Source organism: Electrophorus electricus, chromosome 11, assembly GCF_013358815.1.
Source record: "Electrophorus electricus isolate fEleEle1 chromosome 11, fEleEle1.pri, whole genome shotgun sequence".
NCBI lineage: Eukaryota > Metazoa > Chordata > Actinopteri > Gymnotiformes > Gymnotidae > Electrophorus > Electrophorus electricus.
The window spans coordinates 23,519,491-23,536,170 of record NC_049545.1 but is presented as its reverse complement, the minus strand read 5'-3'; the positions used below and the strand labels follow the sequence as shown (position 1 = coordinate 23,536,170).

Below are 16,680 nucleotides of genomic sequence, written 5' to 3'. Positions count from 1 at the left end.
GACAGGAAACAAGGGGCAACTGCACTCAAGCAGAACTGACAAACCTTCAGTAATAATTTAAACTTTATTCAAATGATTAGTCAAGCAATGAAGAAATATCTTGATTCCCTAGAGACTTAAATAACTTCAAGCATTCAGAATTAAAACGTACGACGACATGACTCAAAATGGTCCGGTGATCCACCCAGCACTGTCCTGACCCGTGACCCTGAAGCCTTCTGGAAAATTGTGTCTGACTGCCACCTGTGTCCTCTCTGTACAGTTCATGGTCATGGAGCATAGGTGTGTCACAGAGAAGCAGCTAACTGCAGATTCTCCAAGTTACTAGAGCGATTAAGGATTCTGGGAGATGGGTGCTTCTCCACGGTGAACTTCAGAGGTCTTTGGAAAGTCTTGCATGAAGAGAAAAGCAGCAGGACACAGGTGGAAGATTTGGGACTCAATTATGCAGTGTGCAGCCAAGAACAGTCCTTCCCCCAACACCTGTTCACTGTTCAACATCTTCCTTCTTTATTGTAGTATCCATGTGTGCAAGGATAGAAAACAGCATTGGAAAGTTAGCCTTCTGGCCTTGCAGCAACGTGTATATTCCAAGGAGGGTGGTGGTGGTGGGGGCGTGGCTGCATTTCAAAAATAAAAGAACTCACAGTACATTAAATGTTAAATTCTGGGGTTTTTTGAAGTATTTTTTTTTCTCCTAAGTTATGCTTTTCTTTCTTTATAAAAACATTTACATATTACATATACATTCTTTCATATATATATATATATATATATATATATATATATATATATATATATATATATATATATATATATATATATATATTTATTTGTTTGTTTGTTTGTTTGTTTTTTAAGAGAGTCTGTGGTGTGGCGGGCTTATCCACCACGGAAGAGCTCATTTAATCTGTCCAGCTCTTTGCAGTTGTCCATGGTCATGAGCTCGGCCTTCTTACGCAGCCGTTCATCCCTGTACACCTTCGCAGCATACAGCAGGTCTGTTTCTGAGGGAGAGAGACAGATAACACAGCGTCGTGTCAGCCAGTTCGGAGCTCAGCCAGCACAGCACAGAGGCCCCACAGTGGCCTCATGTCACCATGAATCCAACGCATCCTATGCACTTGATTCTCAGAAGAAAAACAAATAAATAGCATTCACTCTGTTCCTTGCGGCGACTGTATTCCAAACAGACAGACTACTGTATGCAGCTGCCAGAGAGCACCACTCGGTTAACCTTAGGGTTCTCCAACTCCTTTTTCACAGCACTGTGGCTTCAAATTAAAAGTCACACTTCACACTGCTGGTGGGGACAAACATTTTAGTGTGGTGTGGGAGGCACTGTTTTTGGTTGGAAGTCTGTTGTGCAAATTGTTCAACCTAAACTATGGCAGCAAAAATTATGTGCAATGTGTTTTCCCCACAGGATGCAAGTACATCATCGTACAACTTCTGCCAAATTTACTACTACAAACTTATTTGCACTGTCAAATGACTCGTGCCTAATCAAAGCAAAGTCCACACAGAAAACGTGCAAAAGCCACCGCAGTCTGAAGTTGGGCTGAATATAAAAGCATGAGTGATGGTGAAGACAATATGGAGAGCAGGGGAACGTACTCGTCTGTCGCTCTTTCCAGCAGTTGTTGCGAACGTTGTTCACGTAATCCTCCTCAACACTCTTCTCGATCTTCTGCAGCGCCGAGCCCTTGTACTCTGATTTGAAGTCTCTAGTGACGAAGTAGTCCACACGAAGGTTCTCGGTCTGCCTCTTCACTGTCTGGCCCGTCGACCTGCATGGCAAAAACCACACACGTATATGGGAGTCATAGTGTATACGGGATAGGGAATTGCGCTCAGCTGAGGAATGGCACTTACGGTCTGGAGTACAGGCTGTAGGGAGGAGTGGACACCATCAGCTGGCTGAGGACGGACACCAGGATCAGAACCACTATCGGCATTAGTTGAATAAACATGGAAAAGCCTCCCTGAGAACAAGAGTGCAAGACAGACGAATGGAGAGAAGTCATGCAGCATCCTCATCATCACCTTGCTGGAAATATTTAAACGTGTCATATTCCATTATAGCGTAGAAGACATAATGCATAATATAATGCAGTTATAGTGAATTAGACAAAGCCACAAAAACCAGGAAATCAAGAAAATAATTTTAAATGTCTGATTCATCAGGTTTATAGCTGTTAAAAGACCAGTCACCATCATCATCATCACTGCAGGCAGGAACCTAGCAGTCAATGTAGTGAGTTTTACTGACTGGTTAGTACACGTCTTGCAAAGGAGTGAGGAAGAGCAACGTACATCTCCCCTCTCCTCCCGCTCCCGTCTGGCATGGTCCGAATGCTGAGTGTATCGATCCCTCCCATTAGTGAATGTATGTGTGCTTGCTGAGGGAGGGAGAGAAAGAGAAAGAGAGAGAGAGAGAGAGAGAGAGAGAGAGAGAAAATGAAAGTGAGAAGTTTAGACTTTTAACATTCATCTTTGGAATGACAGAGTTCTTAGTTTCCAGCAGTCCTGAAGAGCCACAGCAGAAGACCTCTTAACATTTTACCTCTTCTAACAAACGAGATTCTACTCAACAGCTAAATCACCAATTCTTTCATGAGAGGAACAGAGTCAGAACAAGTTTTTAAAAAACCCCCAAAAAACCCCAAAACAACCATACAGGAAAATCTGTGCCGCTCCAGGATTGGAATTCGAGAATCTTTGTATGTGGGTAAAACTGTCTTAAGTCACTTCACTAGACATGTTAAACATTAAGCATCTGAATGCAATATGAAACAACAATATGAAACAGAAAAGCCAATTTCTTTTCTGACCAAGACTGTATGAGAGGGAAGGTCGCTTTAGAACCAAGAAACACAGTGTTAATTGGACAACCAGTGTCCCAGGCACCAGTTCTGGTTCTTTAAATAGTTTCTTTCCCTGCAAGTGATGAGGCAAAGCAAGGCATCATGATGCGTGGTCCGTGCCACACTCGTCACATAAGCACAAGGCCACTACAGGCTAGTCCAGAAGCAAACTCTTCTGGACATGGCCAAATCACTTACACGCTCAAATTACACTATGTACATTACATAACTAGCTACAGCAAAGAATTTATGAAATTCATTCAGTGCCTCATAGGCCTTGGGATGGGGGACACAACTTTACGTGTAAAACCAGAATCTTGCCCTGACTTACATGAGGGAAAGCCCCCTCCGAAGAACATGTTGAACAGGTCCTCTGGGGTGATGTCAGCTTCGAAACCCCGGTGGAACTCAAACCCCCCATGGCCACCGTGTCCTGGGCTGCTTGGCTCCTCCCCTCCGGTGAGGTCATACTGCCGCCGCTTGTCTGGGTTACTCAGCACTGCGTACGCGTTGCCAATCTCTGTAGGTAGGAGACAAAGTCACGCGTGTGCCGGATTAGACGGCATGGTTAGTGGAGGGAAGGAAGCAACATCAAAACAAATAAAACAAACAACAAATAGGAATGTGTTACTTTTGAAAGCCTCTGTGGCTCCAGGTGCATGGTTTTTGTCTGGATGGAACTTGAGTGCCAACTTCCGGTAGGCTTTCTTTAGCTCCTCTTCGTTAGCGTCCTTACCGACGCCCAGCACCTCGTAGTAATCCTTACACCTCTTTATTCTGCAGAGACACAGGAGAGACAGGAACTCAGGGCAGTGGACTGACCTCCAACTACAGAAGCAGCACTGCAGAGCTGGTGGCTGACAATAGTCCTTCTTTAACCCATCCAGCAGAGGGTGATGGTTTCACTGAGCTGATGCTATAATCTATTGTTAAACACATTAAGCATGCTGTGTTTATTATTTTGTAAACCACCAACCTTAAAACAGCAGTTCTTAAACTCATTGAGTCATATGGGCTAATTGAATGAATCTCAAATTCTCTCTCTCTTTTTTTTTTTTTTTAAACACATCAGTCACTTTCAAGAAGTATTGCCATAAGCTTCACTGTGGGTGTTAAACAAGGAGTTTATTTGTGGGATGGACAAACATGTTTGCAGTACACAGGCTGAAGGCATTATGCCCATCATTGACCTAATCTACACAAACTACTGTTACTATGCATAGCTGTCAACAAAACTTGACAGCAAACAGAAAAGGTAAGTAGAATTTGAGTTTCGGCACAAGCTTTTGCAGTGAACCAAGAAAATAAACAATACAACTTGATATGGAGACCAATGTTTTGCAGAGTGAGTTTTTTTTTAGTGCAAGAAATAAGGAAGAGATTAGTAAGACCTAAGTGACTGATACATTAAGTGATTGAGGCACACTCAATTCTCTCAAGACTAAGTTAGTGCTAAAAGTATATCAGAGACATTAGGGAATGGTGCAATAAGCACAACATGTTGCCTGACCAGAGGGCTCAGAGGAGCTAAAGCTTTCAGGTTTATTAGGCATAATACTGTTACTCAATGAGAACGGGGGGCAAACGCACCAACCACCTTGGCTGCTGTGTAACCTGTGATTGGTTAAACATGACTGTGACCCCAGAAGAGGCAGAGCACTCGCTCCTTCTAGAGGCAGGTGTATGCAGCATGGTTCGGCAATCTCTTAATGAGGAAGGATTCTTTGCAAAAGAAGGCACAAGTTCTAGACTCGGACACAGCAGCGAGCACTCTGAGGAAAGTACTTAAGCAATTTTGAGGGGATTATTCTGCTTTTTTTCTTTTAAACCTAGCCATTTGGAGTGTAAGGATCAGTGCACTCTTAGTGCCGGCCCCAAGCCCAGGTAAATAGGGAGGGTTGCATCAGGAAGGGCTTCCAGTGTAAAAACTGTGCCAAATCAAATATGTGGATCATATTAACATACCGGGCCAGTTGAGGCCCGGGTTAACAACAACTGCCACTAGTACTGTTGGCCAATAGGGCATTGATGGAAACTGTGCTACTGTCGGGCTAAGGAGGAGAAGGGTAAAGAATGTCTTACAGAAGGGCGAGAGAGAAGGAGAGGAAGAAGGGTAAGGTGGAAGTGAGAGTAGGAACACTGAACGTGGTTACCTGGCACGATGACTGGTAAATGGAGAGAGCTAGCGGACATGGTGGAGGAAAAGGGTTGACATAACATGGGTTCAAGAGACCAAGTAGAAGGGAAGTAAGGCAAGGAACACTGGAGGCACGTTTAAACTGACCTACCGTGGTGTAGATGGGAGGAGAAATGGGGAGGAGGTAATCTGGACAGAAGAGCACCTGAACAATGTTGTGAAGGTGAAGAGAGTGTCTGATGCTGTGATGAGTGTGAAGCACGTCATTGGTGCGTATACCCCACAGGTGGGTTGTGAAATAGAGCAGAAAGAAGATTTTTGGAGTGAGTTAGAGGAAGTGGTGGAGAGGGTACCCAAAGAAAAGAGAGCTGTGCTTGGAGCTGACCTCAGTGGACATGTTGGTGAAGGAAACAGAGGTGATGAGTAGGTGTCTGGTAGATATGGTGTAAAGAAGGGTATGGTGGTCGATTTCACAAAAAGGATTGAAAAGGCTGAAGTGAACACATTTTAAGAAGGAGGAAGACAGCGTGACAAAAGCAGGGGAATGTGCAAACAGGCGGACTATATCCTTTGCAGGAGACGTAGCCTGAAAGAGATTGGAGACCGAAAGGTGGCTGTAGAAAAGGAGCGATGTTAGACAGCATCAGATGGTAAGCTGTAGCATGTATTGTGAGGCGAAGAGGAGGAAGAGAGCGAGGGTGGAACCCATGATCGAATGGTGGAAATTCATGGGAGAAGATTGTGGTGTGAAATTCAGTGAAGAGCTGAAACAGCCGCTGGGTGGTGGTGAAGGAATCAGCTAGCAAGGTACTGGGTGTTTCATCTGGACAGAGGAAGGAAGAAAGAGACTTGGTGGTGGAATGAGGATGTTCAGAAAAGTTTAAGAAGGAAGAGGTTTGGCAAACAAAATTACTGGGATCTCGAAAGAGATGAGGAGAGCAGACAGGAGTACAAGATGTGACATAAAGCAAAGAGAAGTGGCAAAGGCTGAGGAAAAGGTGTATGGCCACCTGTATGAGAAGTTGGACACTGAGGAATGTGAAAAGGACTTGTACTGATCAGCCAGACAGAGGAACAGAAATGGGAAGGATATACAGCAGGTTAGAAGGATGCGGATGGGAAGGTGTTGACAGAGGAGGAAAGTGTTCTGAAAAGGTGGAAAGAGTGTTGTGAAGAGCTGATGAACATGACAGGAGAGAGAAAGTCAGATGACATACTGATGAGATATTGGACAAGGGAGAGCCTCAGATTAGCAAGGAGGAAGTGAGGGCAGCTAAACATAATGTGTGACTTCTACCAACACATAACAAAAGCACTGTTGTAATATTTCTCTCTCTCTCTCTCTCTCTCACACACACACACACACACACACACACACACACACACACACACACACACACACACACTTCAGTATTTATAAAGTGTATATTTATAGAGGTTGAGAGTTATTGTGCCTACAGCATAAATACAGTCACAGCCTGGGAACATAAGCTTGGTCAATACAGCACTTTCTTGTTTGCAGTGGTCATGGACAGGCTGATGAATGAGGTTAGACAGGAATCTCCACGGACTATGATGTTTGTGGGTGACACGTGGATGAGTTTGAATACTTGGGGTGGAGTGTACAAAGCAATGGAGAATGTGAAAGAGGTGAAGAATACAGTGCAGGCAGGGAGGAGTGGATGGTGTAGACTTGCAGGACTGAGGGAGCTGGAGGTGGCAGGGGCAACGATGCTGCGATTCTCACTGGGAGTGACGAGGGCAGACAAGATTAGGAACCAGTTTACTAGAGAGACAGAGCAGGTAGGACGTTTTAGGGACAAAGTGAGGGAGGCGAGTCTGAGGTGGTTTGGGCGTGTGCAGATGAGGGATGAGAGTTGCATCAGGAGAAGGGTGGTGATGATGGAGCCGCCAGGCAGGAGGAGGAGAAGAAAACCAAAGAGGAGCTTCGTGGATGTAGTGAGAACATGAAGGTGGTTGGGATGACAAGCGGATGCTCAGGGCAAAATGGAGAGACGTGGGCCGCTGTGGCGACCCCTAAGGGAAACAGTCAAGTTTTTTCTTTTTTACGATGAACACTTCAGTTAAACAGACTTTACTACATCTTGATAGCTTTAACTAAAAAATGTGGGGAAAACTGGGAAAAAAAAAAAGTGGGGAAAATGTCTCTGTGACTCTGTTTTAGATAACAAGCCTACATTTCTATCTTGTGTTTTTACAGTCTTTTTTAAACTAAGAATTCTTACTAAGAGGTTACTAAGAATAATCCAGAAGTAGTGAGATTATGCTCCATGTTCCATTTGGTGATGATATTCAAGATATGTTTTGAAAAGAACTTTAAAGAGTGACCGTTAGCCCTTTTCCACCAACTGGGGAACTGGAACCGATCTGGTTCTTGCACCTAATTCTGAACCGCTCTGCGCATTTACACCAAAATAAATAGGTCCCAGAACCCGAAAAATTCATTTCCACTGGCAACCAAGGACGAGTGGGTTCTCCAGCGCGAACTATGATCACTTGTGGGGGCATGTCAAGTTGTAGAGGAAAGAGTTTTTTGCCCACACATGATGTTGTGCTCTATAGTATGCCAACAGACCAGCAAACCAGATGAATTAGACTCCAAATTCATTTACAGCAAAGCGGGAAGCTGACGCTGCATCTCCAACCACATCAGCTTTTAATGGAGACAGGCTGATTACATTAAACATAGCCTACATGTAGTTATATTATTATATTCAATATTATCTATATTGTTATTCTCATTATATTAACATTGTTCTTTATCTGTTATTATTTCATTAATCCATGTTCTCCGTCACCTTGTTACTACTGTTTACTTCAGTTGTGTGCTGTGCCTTGGACTCTGTTGATGACGCACACTTGGTTCCAATAAAAACAAGGACAGGCTCTCAGAATAGCACCAAGGATCCCAGAAGTGCGAACCGGAAAGGAACCCATTCCTCGCTGGGTGGAAAAGGGCTGTGTGTGTGTGTGTGTGTATATAAAACGCTGCTCGGTGCTTATTCTGAGGCTGTGCTCTGTGAGGGTGGGGGCATGTACTTGATGTACACTTGACAGGTAATTAAAGAAAGTCAGGTAATTTCTGCTAAACTGTCTAAAGCTCAGAGGTCACCGAACAAACAGCAACCTCGACTGGACTTCATACTCAATTTACAGTCATGCAGCTCAGAGTAGGACTAGATTTTACACAGTCTACAGGACCCTTCAGCAATGTATGTGTGTGTGTGTGCGCACGCGCGTGTGTGCACATCTGGATCACAGTGCTCTTCTTAGTCAGATGTTTGGCCATCCTGCTTAGACTCTTATGCCCCTGAATTGCACAGCAGGGTCTCCTTGAGTCAGCTACTATCTCAGGAAACTGTGAGCAGAGGAGGGAGATTCCTGGTTCAAGGGCAGAAATTCCACAGGATCTTAAAATCAGATGGAAGGGAAAATGTTTACACCTGAAAGCACCGGTTGAGTGTCTGAATACAATGTTCTGACTTTAGTGTTATAGTTCTTTCCATTTGCAAGCACCCGTTTCTCTGTGTCCCATATATCTGGAGTTGGCGTTACCACTGAAAGTTTCTAGTATTAGTAACTGGTTTTGACATTCACTTAGGGTTTTAGGATCAGAACAAAGAGGCTTGGTTTACATCCCTATAAATAATCTTACATTAATGATCTTTGGCTTTCACCCCCTTGGTCTGCAAGATTCCATACAGGCTTTGAACCACAAACAGAGCAGGCCATTATCAATGCAGCTACTAAATGTATCACTTATCCAAACTCCTAATCCCTCTTATATCTGTGTGGGATCTGGCCTTTCCTGATCTGATTCTTGGTGCTGCTGAAGTATCAGGTCTTATGTGCTAAGAGTTGTACTGCACCGATTGATGAATTACATACTGTTGTTCCTTGATGCAAAGATCATTAAGGAAGGTAGTATCCTCCACTATTCCACAATACTGATACCTACTGGTGCAGAAGAAGCTCAAATATTAGTACAAGGAAAAGACGCCTACCCACTCCGTAGGATCCAAGAGTCCCACATGTAGTTTTCTATATAAGTGTCTATGTAGGGTGTAGGGAACGAGTAAACAAGTAGACCATTTCAGACACAGCCAAGGAAAAGACGCTTATTTGCTGCCTCAGATCCAAGAGTCCTTGGATGGTTAGATGAAGCTAAGGGTTTTTCACTGTGAATGTAAAAACAACAACAACAACAAAGCTATAACGTAAGGCCAGGCCTCACCCACCTTCTAATCACCCCTTGAGCCATTTCAGTTTAAGCATTTGGATTGTGAGATCCAGTAATTACTGAAATGTTTACGGCCCTTCACTTCCAGTGCAGTTTGTTATAATTAGATAATGTCTTAGATCTTATTTCACTGTTCAGCAATATCTAGAGAGACTACCACTTTTAGAGGCAAAGTTTTAGTGAATGGTATGTCTTGCGCAGAGACTTGCTTTTCTTACCCTGCAGTATGTTCTGTGATTTGCATGTTAACTCTTCTTCACTGCTTCTGAGGCAGTCTACGTAATCATCCCTAACCTCCGGTTGGCTTTGCACAGCATTTACAAATGCACACACAAAATGGAGTCTTATAGCAAGGGAAACACCACCTGCTTGCCAGGTAACCACAGATAACCAATGATAACCATTTTCTGTAGTGACTAGACAGCTAGTCTAGATTACTCTTAGGTTGCTAAGATGAACGAGCACTCTTCACTCTGTAATGCCTACAACCTTTAAACAGAACCATTGCTTTTAAGAATTTACAACATTTCTGAAGCCATCCATATAGAGATGCCCGACACTAATGGCACACCCACTTTACTGCACAAAAAAAAACAAACAAACATAAAAAAACCCCAAAACAAACAAAAACCCACAGCTCATTTTGGTGGCTTCTCAATCAGTAATGCTTGTTGGAAAACATGACGGGGGATATTTTTTGGATATACTCAAATGATTTAATTCTTAGTAAAAGTTTTAGAAATATGTGACAGAGATCTACATTTTTTTCAAGTTTCAATAGTAGACCACCTAGCCAAAATCCTTTGGTTGCTATAAAGAACAACTATTTTTCTATAATAGTTTATAAAAGTTTTATTTTCTAAAACGGGATAGAGCAGAACTATATAAAGTACATGTTAGTACTTCTTAAATGTAAAACTCAGTTTGGCTAAACAAAATGTTTGAATTGTTCTAAAATATTTGACATCATGTTCCTCTATACTTCTATCAGTCTGTTTTTGACAACCACTTTCTCCTGGTCTCTCTGTCTGTATTCCCCTACTAACCACCCCATCTCTCCCTCCCTCTCTCTCCCCATGCACTTTCTGACAGCCCTCTGGGAGTTCCCATGGTGACGGCTGGATGTGTGTGAAAGGCTGTAGGGTCTGCAGTGTCCGGTTCAACTCACAGGCCCGTATAAAATCTCTGGATCCATGCAAATCTTGGGCCCTTAGTAAGTCTAACCCCCCAACCCCCAACAGCCAAACTGGGAAAAGCTCTCTGCTGCAGCTCGGGAAAAGCACAGTGTGAAATATTCACTCATCAAAGGTGTACCACATGTAGTTTTTTGTTCTATTCTTAAGCCATGTCCTCATAAAGAGGGAATATTTTTGAAGCCCAGAGAGAATCACACAGTCAAAATGGCTCCAGGACTGTGTTTATATGTCACACACCCACGCGTTTATGATTTATGGCAATAAGAGGTGATGCAACAAAAGCACAGTCCGGCAGGAAACAGGCAGAGGCAGACAAATGCAGGCAAAGCCTCTCCTGGTCTGAGGTGCAGCTATCAGCTGTAACAACAGATTTCCACAGGGACTCTCAGCAACGCATACACGCACGCACCCACCCACCCCAATCATCATGTTTCGAGAGGCTGTGTGATGCAATACAGTGAAACAGCGAATGTCTGTGCCACATTACTAGAAAGCTAAGCCCTTCAGCTCTCTACATCATGCTCAGGATCAGAGTGGGCAACCATTGCAGTGCCATACAGGATACCACAAAGGATCAAAGGGTGAAAAGGCACTAAATTTAAGGCAAGAAGAGAAAGTACAGGGCCGGGATTAACGCATCCAAGTACTATATGACAGACTAGCTGTTTCAACTCCAAACAGCCTGGCCTTGGGGGCAGAACTGGGACTACTCGGCGATAACACCAACAACTGGTTGGTATGCTGTGTAAACTCACTGTAAACAAAGACGGCTGCTGTCTCTGTGTTCCTCTTTGCCTTAGGTGACAGGAAAATAACAGCGAGCCAACGGAGGATCTTAATGTTCAGCTGCCCAGATGGTTTCAGCAGAAACTAAATCAGGAGTGTTAAACTGCAATCTTAGAACATCACTGATCAGCAGGCTTCCATGTTTCTCTAATTTAAACCCCACCCCGCAATTAGGCTCATCAGAAAATGACCAGACCCGTTACATGCTGAAGCAGGTGTGTTGAACCTAAACCCTCATGAAGTCATATGTCTGACACATAGGACACAGAGTTCTAAAAAGTCCACTGGATCAATAGGGTACTTCTGCTGTATTGGTCTACCACAAAGTTAAATATGGAACTGAAGCACTGAACATACAAGTTGAATACGCTTTGCACTTGCTTGTACTTTAAACTGAGATCATGGATCTTCCTAATTAATACACCAAATGATCAAGAAAAAAAGTATAGAGAACAATAAATAATTATACATATAAAACACAAATAAAAGCTTCAGTCCTAACATTATGACCATGAAGGCCATACCTTACATGCATAATGTAGGCCAGTAATAAAACAGAACTGAAAACCCATCATATCATGATGGGATTTTGTTGCGATTATAAGAAAAGCACCTCACTTACATGGGAGGGTAATTTTCACTTAAGCAGCACATCTATATGATACTATTGCCTGGAAGCTTTTTAACATCTGACCACACAGTTCATTAGAAGATTAGAGGAGAGGAGAGGGATGTAACGTTTACCAGACACAACCACACGTAGACATAGGTACTGGTCAAGTCCAGTCATGGCTCACCTCTGCACCCCCTCTACTTGCTCCTTGGTAAAGCCCTTGGAAGAGGAGTCTCCAGACCCCGCCTCCTGGTTCTGTGGCTGGGGGGGAGCAGCCTGTGTCCCGTTTGCTGGCTTCCTGCAGTACGCACCCCCATTACCAGTGGAGCTGCCATTCCTCAGCAAGGCCTCCAACAATACTGTCAAAAGGGAAGCAAGACAACAAAAACAATTCCTGCGTTAAAACAGACATAAAAAACCCCTCCAAAGAGCAGCAAAATCATTTTTGAAAAGTTTTGTAACGTGCTTTCTTAAAGTAGATGGTGCACTGAGCAGATGAGTCATTTTTAAGCTTAAGAAATAAATACCTCATCAAGTAATAATGTCTTCACACTACCACTGGGTAAACATACAGCCAGCTTCTTTTTTTACACACTCAGAGCAAAACAGCACAGAATTTCCGATCATTCCCTAAACCTCGAGGCTCAACAATCAACAGATTTGTAAATGCACAAACTGTACTTTAAGGCAAGACTAGACTCAATCTATGCCTGGTGAAGGCAGATTTACAGTTAAGACTTTACAGCTTTTTCAGTCATTTGTCTGTCTTAAGATTAGCAATATAAAAAAAATAATAAACAGCCATTTTTGTGAAAGCATAGTCTGTATATTATGCATGTTTAATGTAAATTAGCAACCATTGGAATTGTAATTATGTTATTGTTAGTTATTGTTTGAGTTAATGAAGGCTACCTAGATACAAGGCCAATTTCAGAGAAAAGCTGCTCAAGTCAATCATACTGTATCAGAAATAAAGATTTAAAGTTTTTCTAACTATGAGGTGGGTCAGCAAAAAACTAAGGAAAAAAAAACAACAATTCTCTTTATAAATGATTGGCACCTGAATCTTTACTTGTGATGATGCAATTAGCAACTCTATATTGTCTATATTGTATCTCTGCATATTGAGTGCTCAAACCAGCAGAATTATGATATCTCCTTGGTGGACTTAGTTACGGACAGCCAGAAAGTATCAATGATCCTCCGTCAATAATGTGCATTAACGATTAAAAAGCTGCTTGCACATTATCAAACTAATCCAAGTTGAACCATATGATGATTAATGTGCAACAGGTATATTAATGTTGTAAACATAATCCTTAGCCTCTACAGAAAGGTTCTAAAATCAGCATCAGTTGAGCAGACAGTTTCAAAACATGGGTTGTAGCTTTAAACAAGAAGCTCCTGTCTATCAGACACATTTCCTGGATACAATTTTGCACGTCTGTACATCAACATATTCAAACAGTCCTGACTTTAACAGGCCATGTGTCAAATCATCTCATTAACAAATCAATTTGCAATTACTTCTAACTGAATTCAATCTATATTTTTGTTTCTTTTTTAAACAGGTCAGTGACAGCAGACAATTAAGAGAAAATTAGCCATCCGGCCTGTCTCAGTCATTGAGAACCTGGATTAACTAAAGCACTACTCCTCTTCAGCTAGGTTCAGGTCAAGCACTTCATTAAAGGATTGTGGCCAATCCTGCTGAGATCTCCCTCATCTCTTCCCATGTGCTCCAGCTACCATCTTCCTAAACTCCCGTGGCCATTACATTCACAGCAACGACATCTGTATTCAACCAGTTGAATCACTGCATATGGCCATGCCCTTCTGGAAGGCACAGAACTGTCTGATGTTTACCACAGGAGGTACACAGGTAGCTCGGTGGTTACAGTACTTGACTTGTAATTTGAAAGTTGTCAGTTCAAACCACACCACTGCCAAGTTACCACTGTTGGGTGGTTAAGGTACTTGATGTGTAACTGGAAGGCTGTCAGTTCAAACCACACCACTGCCAAGTTACCACTGTTGGGTGGTTAAGGTACTTGACGTGTAACTGGAAGGCTGTCAGTTTAAACCCCACCACTGGCAAGTTACCACTGTTGAGTCCCTGAGCAACACCCATAAGCCTAAATTACTCAAAGTTGTACTCAGCCATGATTGTAAGTCGCTTTGGATGTAAAATGTAAGCCCTGCCTAGCATGCAGTCTGAGCCCTCAGACCATAAGGCCTGATAGCATGCTCAGAGAAGTTACATGGGATAACTGATGATTCTGTGTGAACTGTGTGATCTAAATCAATCAGCCTTCACAGTCAGTCATAATCAAGATTTGAAAGCAATGTAAAATGCTCGCTTGTACATCTAAATACCATTATTTATAGACCTCTCCTTCTCAGATTCAAAGAAGACAAAAGAACAAATGATCTGTTATCATAATCTAAAACAACAATCTGCACGTGAAGTTCACATAGACATAATCAGAAAAACCCAAGGCAGCATCACCAAAAGCGAGCAAACTTCAAATCTGATGTGGAGGACTCCTATGCAGCTAGACGACGACGGGGTCTCCGTAGCGCGGCCGACCTTGGGTCAACCTGGAGAAACACGCATCAACGTGACCGGGGCGACACCGACGGGGGAACGAGCGCCACGCTCCGCGCTGTCGGCACGTTAGTGACGTCATCGCATCCGTTACGTCACATCGTGCTCGAAAGTGACGCACGCGTTCGTCGCGTATTACGCAGAAACGATCAGCGTTCAATACGCAACAAATAACGGCAGCGGCTGACCGGAGCGTAACGTCAAAAGGGCCGTTTACTGTTGTGTGTTGACATCACAGCGCCAGCTAATTTACTACTCGAGCTGAAGTGAATAAAGTACCACAGGATCCTGAACCGGTTGAGAAATGACAATCAAACCCGAGCAAAGAGATCTTCAGTCAAACCGACATCCGTTAGCCAACGAGCTAATTTGAGGCGACACAAACAGACTAGCACACCTAGCTAGCTGCTAAAGTAGACGTCAGTACTGGCGAGTTGCGTTTACTTACCTTTCGCTTTCTCGGTTGGGTACAGTTTTTCTGCTTTGTTCAGGAATTTGATAGCTTTTTGCTTGTCTCCCGCTTCGAGGGCTTTCGTTGCGATGTTGATGCATTTTTCGGCTTCGTCTCTGTTGCCTTCCATGGCTGCCCTCTTCCTCAGCCCGGCTCAGCTGACACTCTTCAAAACGCTGGGCGATGCGGAGCGTGACTTGTGCGTTAGCGTCTGCACTTTCGATGCGTGCAGATATAATATCGACAAACCACGTTGAAAAATATATTTACAAATTAGGTGTTTTCAGATAGTACCGAGTTAAGGATTAAATGCCGACTGCATATTATTGTTATTCGGTGTACTTCAATATGAGCGTTATGTCGAAAATCATAAAGCCGAATCGAAGACTTGGATGCAACTGAATGTAGACGGTAACTCTACGGTGATATTACTATGGTTTTATGATCACGTTATTTGTCGTTAGTATTTTATAACGTTATTGTAAATGGAATTTTATCAGTATATATATATATATATATATATATATATATATATATATATATATATATATATATATATAATCTCACTGTGACACTAGTGTTACCTAAAACTACTTGTCTTAAACGAGGCAGAAGCATCTGCTGTTTTATATGATGTTGAGTCATCTCCCTCTACATAACAAATCATCAGAATTTGTTTTATTCTTTACAAAAAGACATAAAGCAAGCAACTGTTATGTCCTGTATAAAATGGCAGTACGTTATTATAAACAACAGATATTAATGGACTACAAAACAGTTTATTCTCTAGATCTATGCCAAAAGGATTAGGAGATTTAGAATTTGGCCAGATTTAGAGAACGAACACACAATAATTCAAGAATGAGAGAAAACAATAAACAAAACTGGACGTCCTACATGAAAAGGAAATGTTCTCTCCTTAGAAAACAAGCAGCCTTGAATAATCACCACAGTGCTTGTTTGAGTAATATGAATAATTCACAGTCATATCTGAGACACACAACATTGTCTTGTTGACTAGGCCTGTACCTGTCTGTTGACTGTCTGAGTCCTTACCTGTCTGTCGGCATTTAAAATGTCTGTTACTATACAGTTTGTCATCCGTCCCCAAACACTTTACCAATGGTTTGTTTCACTCTCAAGCAACACTGCCGTGTCTGATACATTCGTACCAATGTAATGCCTACAACCTTGACACTACCATGTAGTTTCCACAACCTGGAAAAATCTCCAGTCAGAGGTAATCCTGTGGTGTGAAACAGAGCAGTTATGAACAAGGTAGAGGGCGGATGGCCAAACTGTGCATGCCAACACATGGGCCTCAGTGTGGAGCTGTACACCAATAAACCACTGCAGGTGTATCTAAAAAAGTGGAACCGTGAATGGAGCTGTGTGCTTCTAATAGTGTGGATAGTATGACTGTTAATCATATGCAGGATAATGGGACCTTAAGCAGACACTCTGTGGCAGATGGCAAACTCAACACAGCTGGCAAACGCAACACGGCTGCCATCTTGCTGGGATTCCACAGCAGTTTTCATTTCCAAATATGTTTGCTGGTGCCAGTGGAACATTAACTGCTTAGAGGTTTAACTACACAGAAAGTCAAGATAAATGATTACAGAAACAGAATGAATTGTGATTTTAAAAACATTTAGCCTTTTTCCAGCTCAACATTTTTGACACTGGTGCACTAGATAGACTTTTCAGTAAGAGAGTGAATTTCAGCCCTTTTTAATTTAGCAGATAAAATGACTGCAA

At 42.6% G+C, this 16,680-nt stretch overlaps 1 protein-coding gene across 1 annotated transcript; it reads right to left on the bottom strand.

Annotated features, from left to right (window-relative positions):
• Positions 1 to 840: 840 nt before the first annotated feature.
• On the bottom strand, positions 841 to 15,076 carry dnajb14 (DnaJ heat shock protein family (Hsp40) member B14). Its single transcript, XM_027017946.2, has 8 exons — positions 14,917 to 15,076; positions 12,045 to 12,219; positions 3,499 to 3,644; positions 3,199 to 3,387; positions 2,317 to 2,402; positions 1,876 to 1,985; positions 1,618 to 1,790; positions 841 to 1,007 (listed from the first exon to the last, which is right to left on the bottom strand). The coding sequence occupies exons 1-8, from the start codon at positions 15,047 to 15,049 to the stop codon at positions 883 to 885; spliced, it is 1,137 nt and encodes a 378-aa protein (XP_026873747.2). The 5' UTR covers positions 15,050 to 15,076; the 3' UTR covers positions 841 to 882.
• Between the last annotated feature and the right edge of the window lie 1,604 nt (positions 15,077 to 16,680).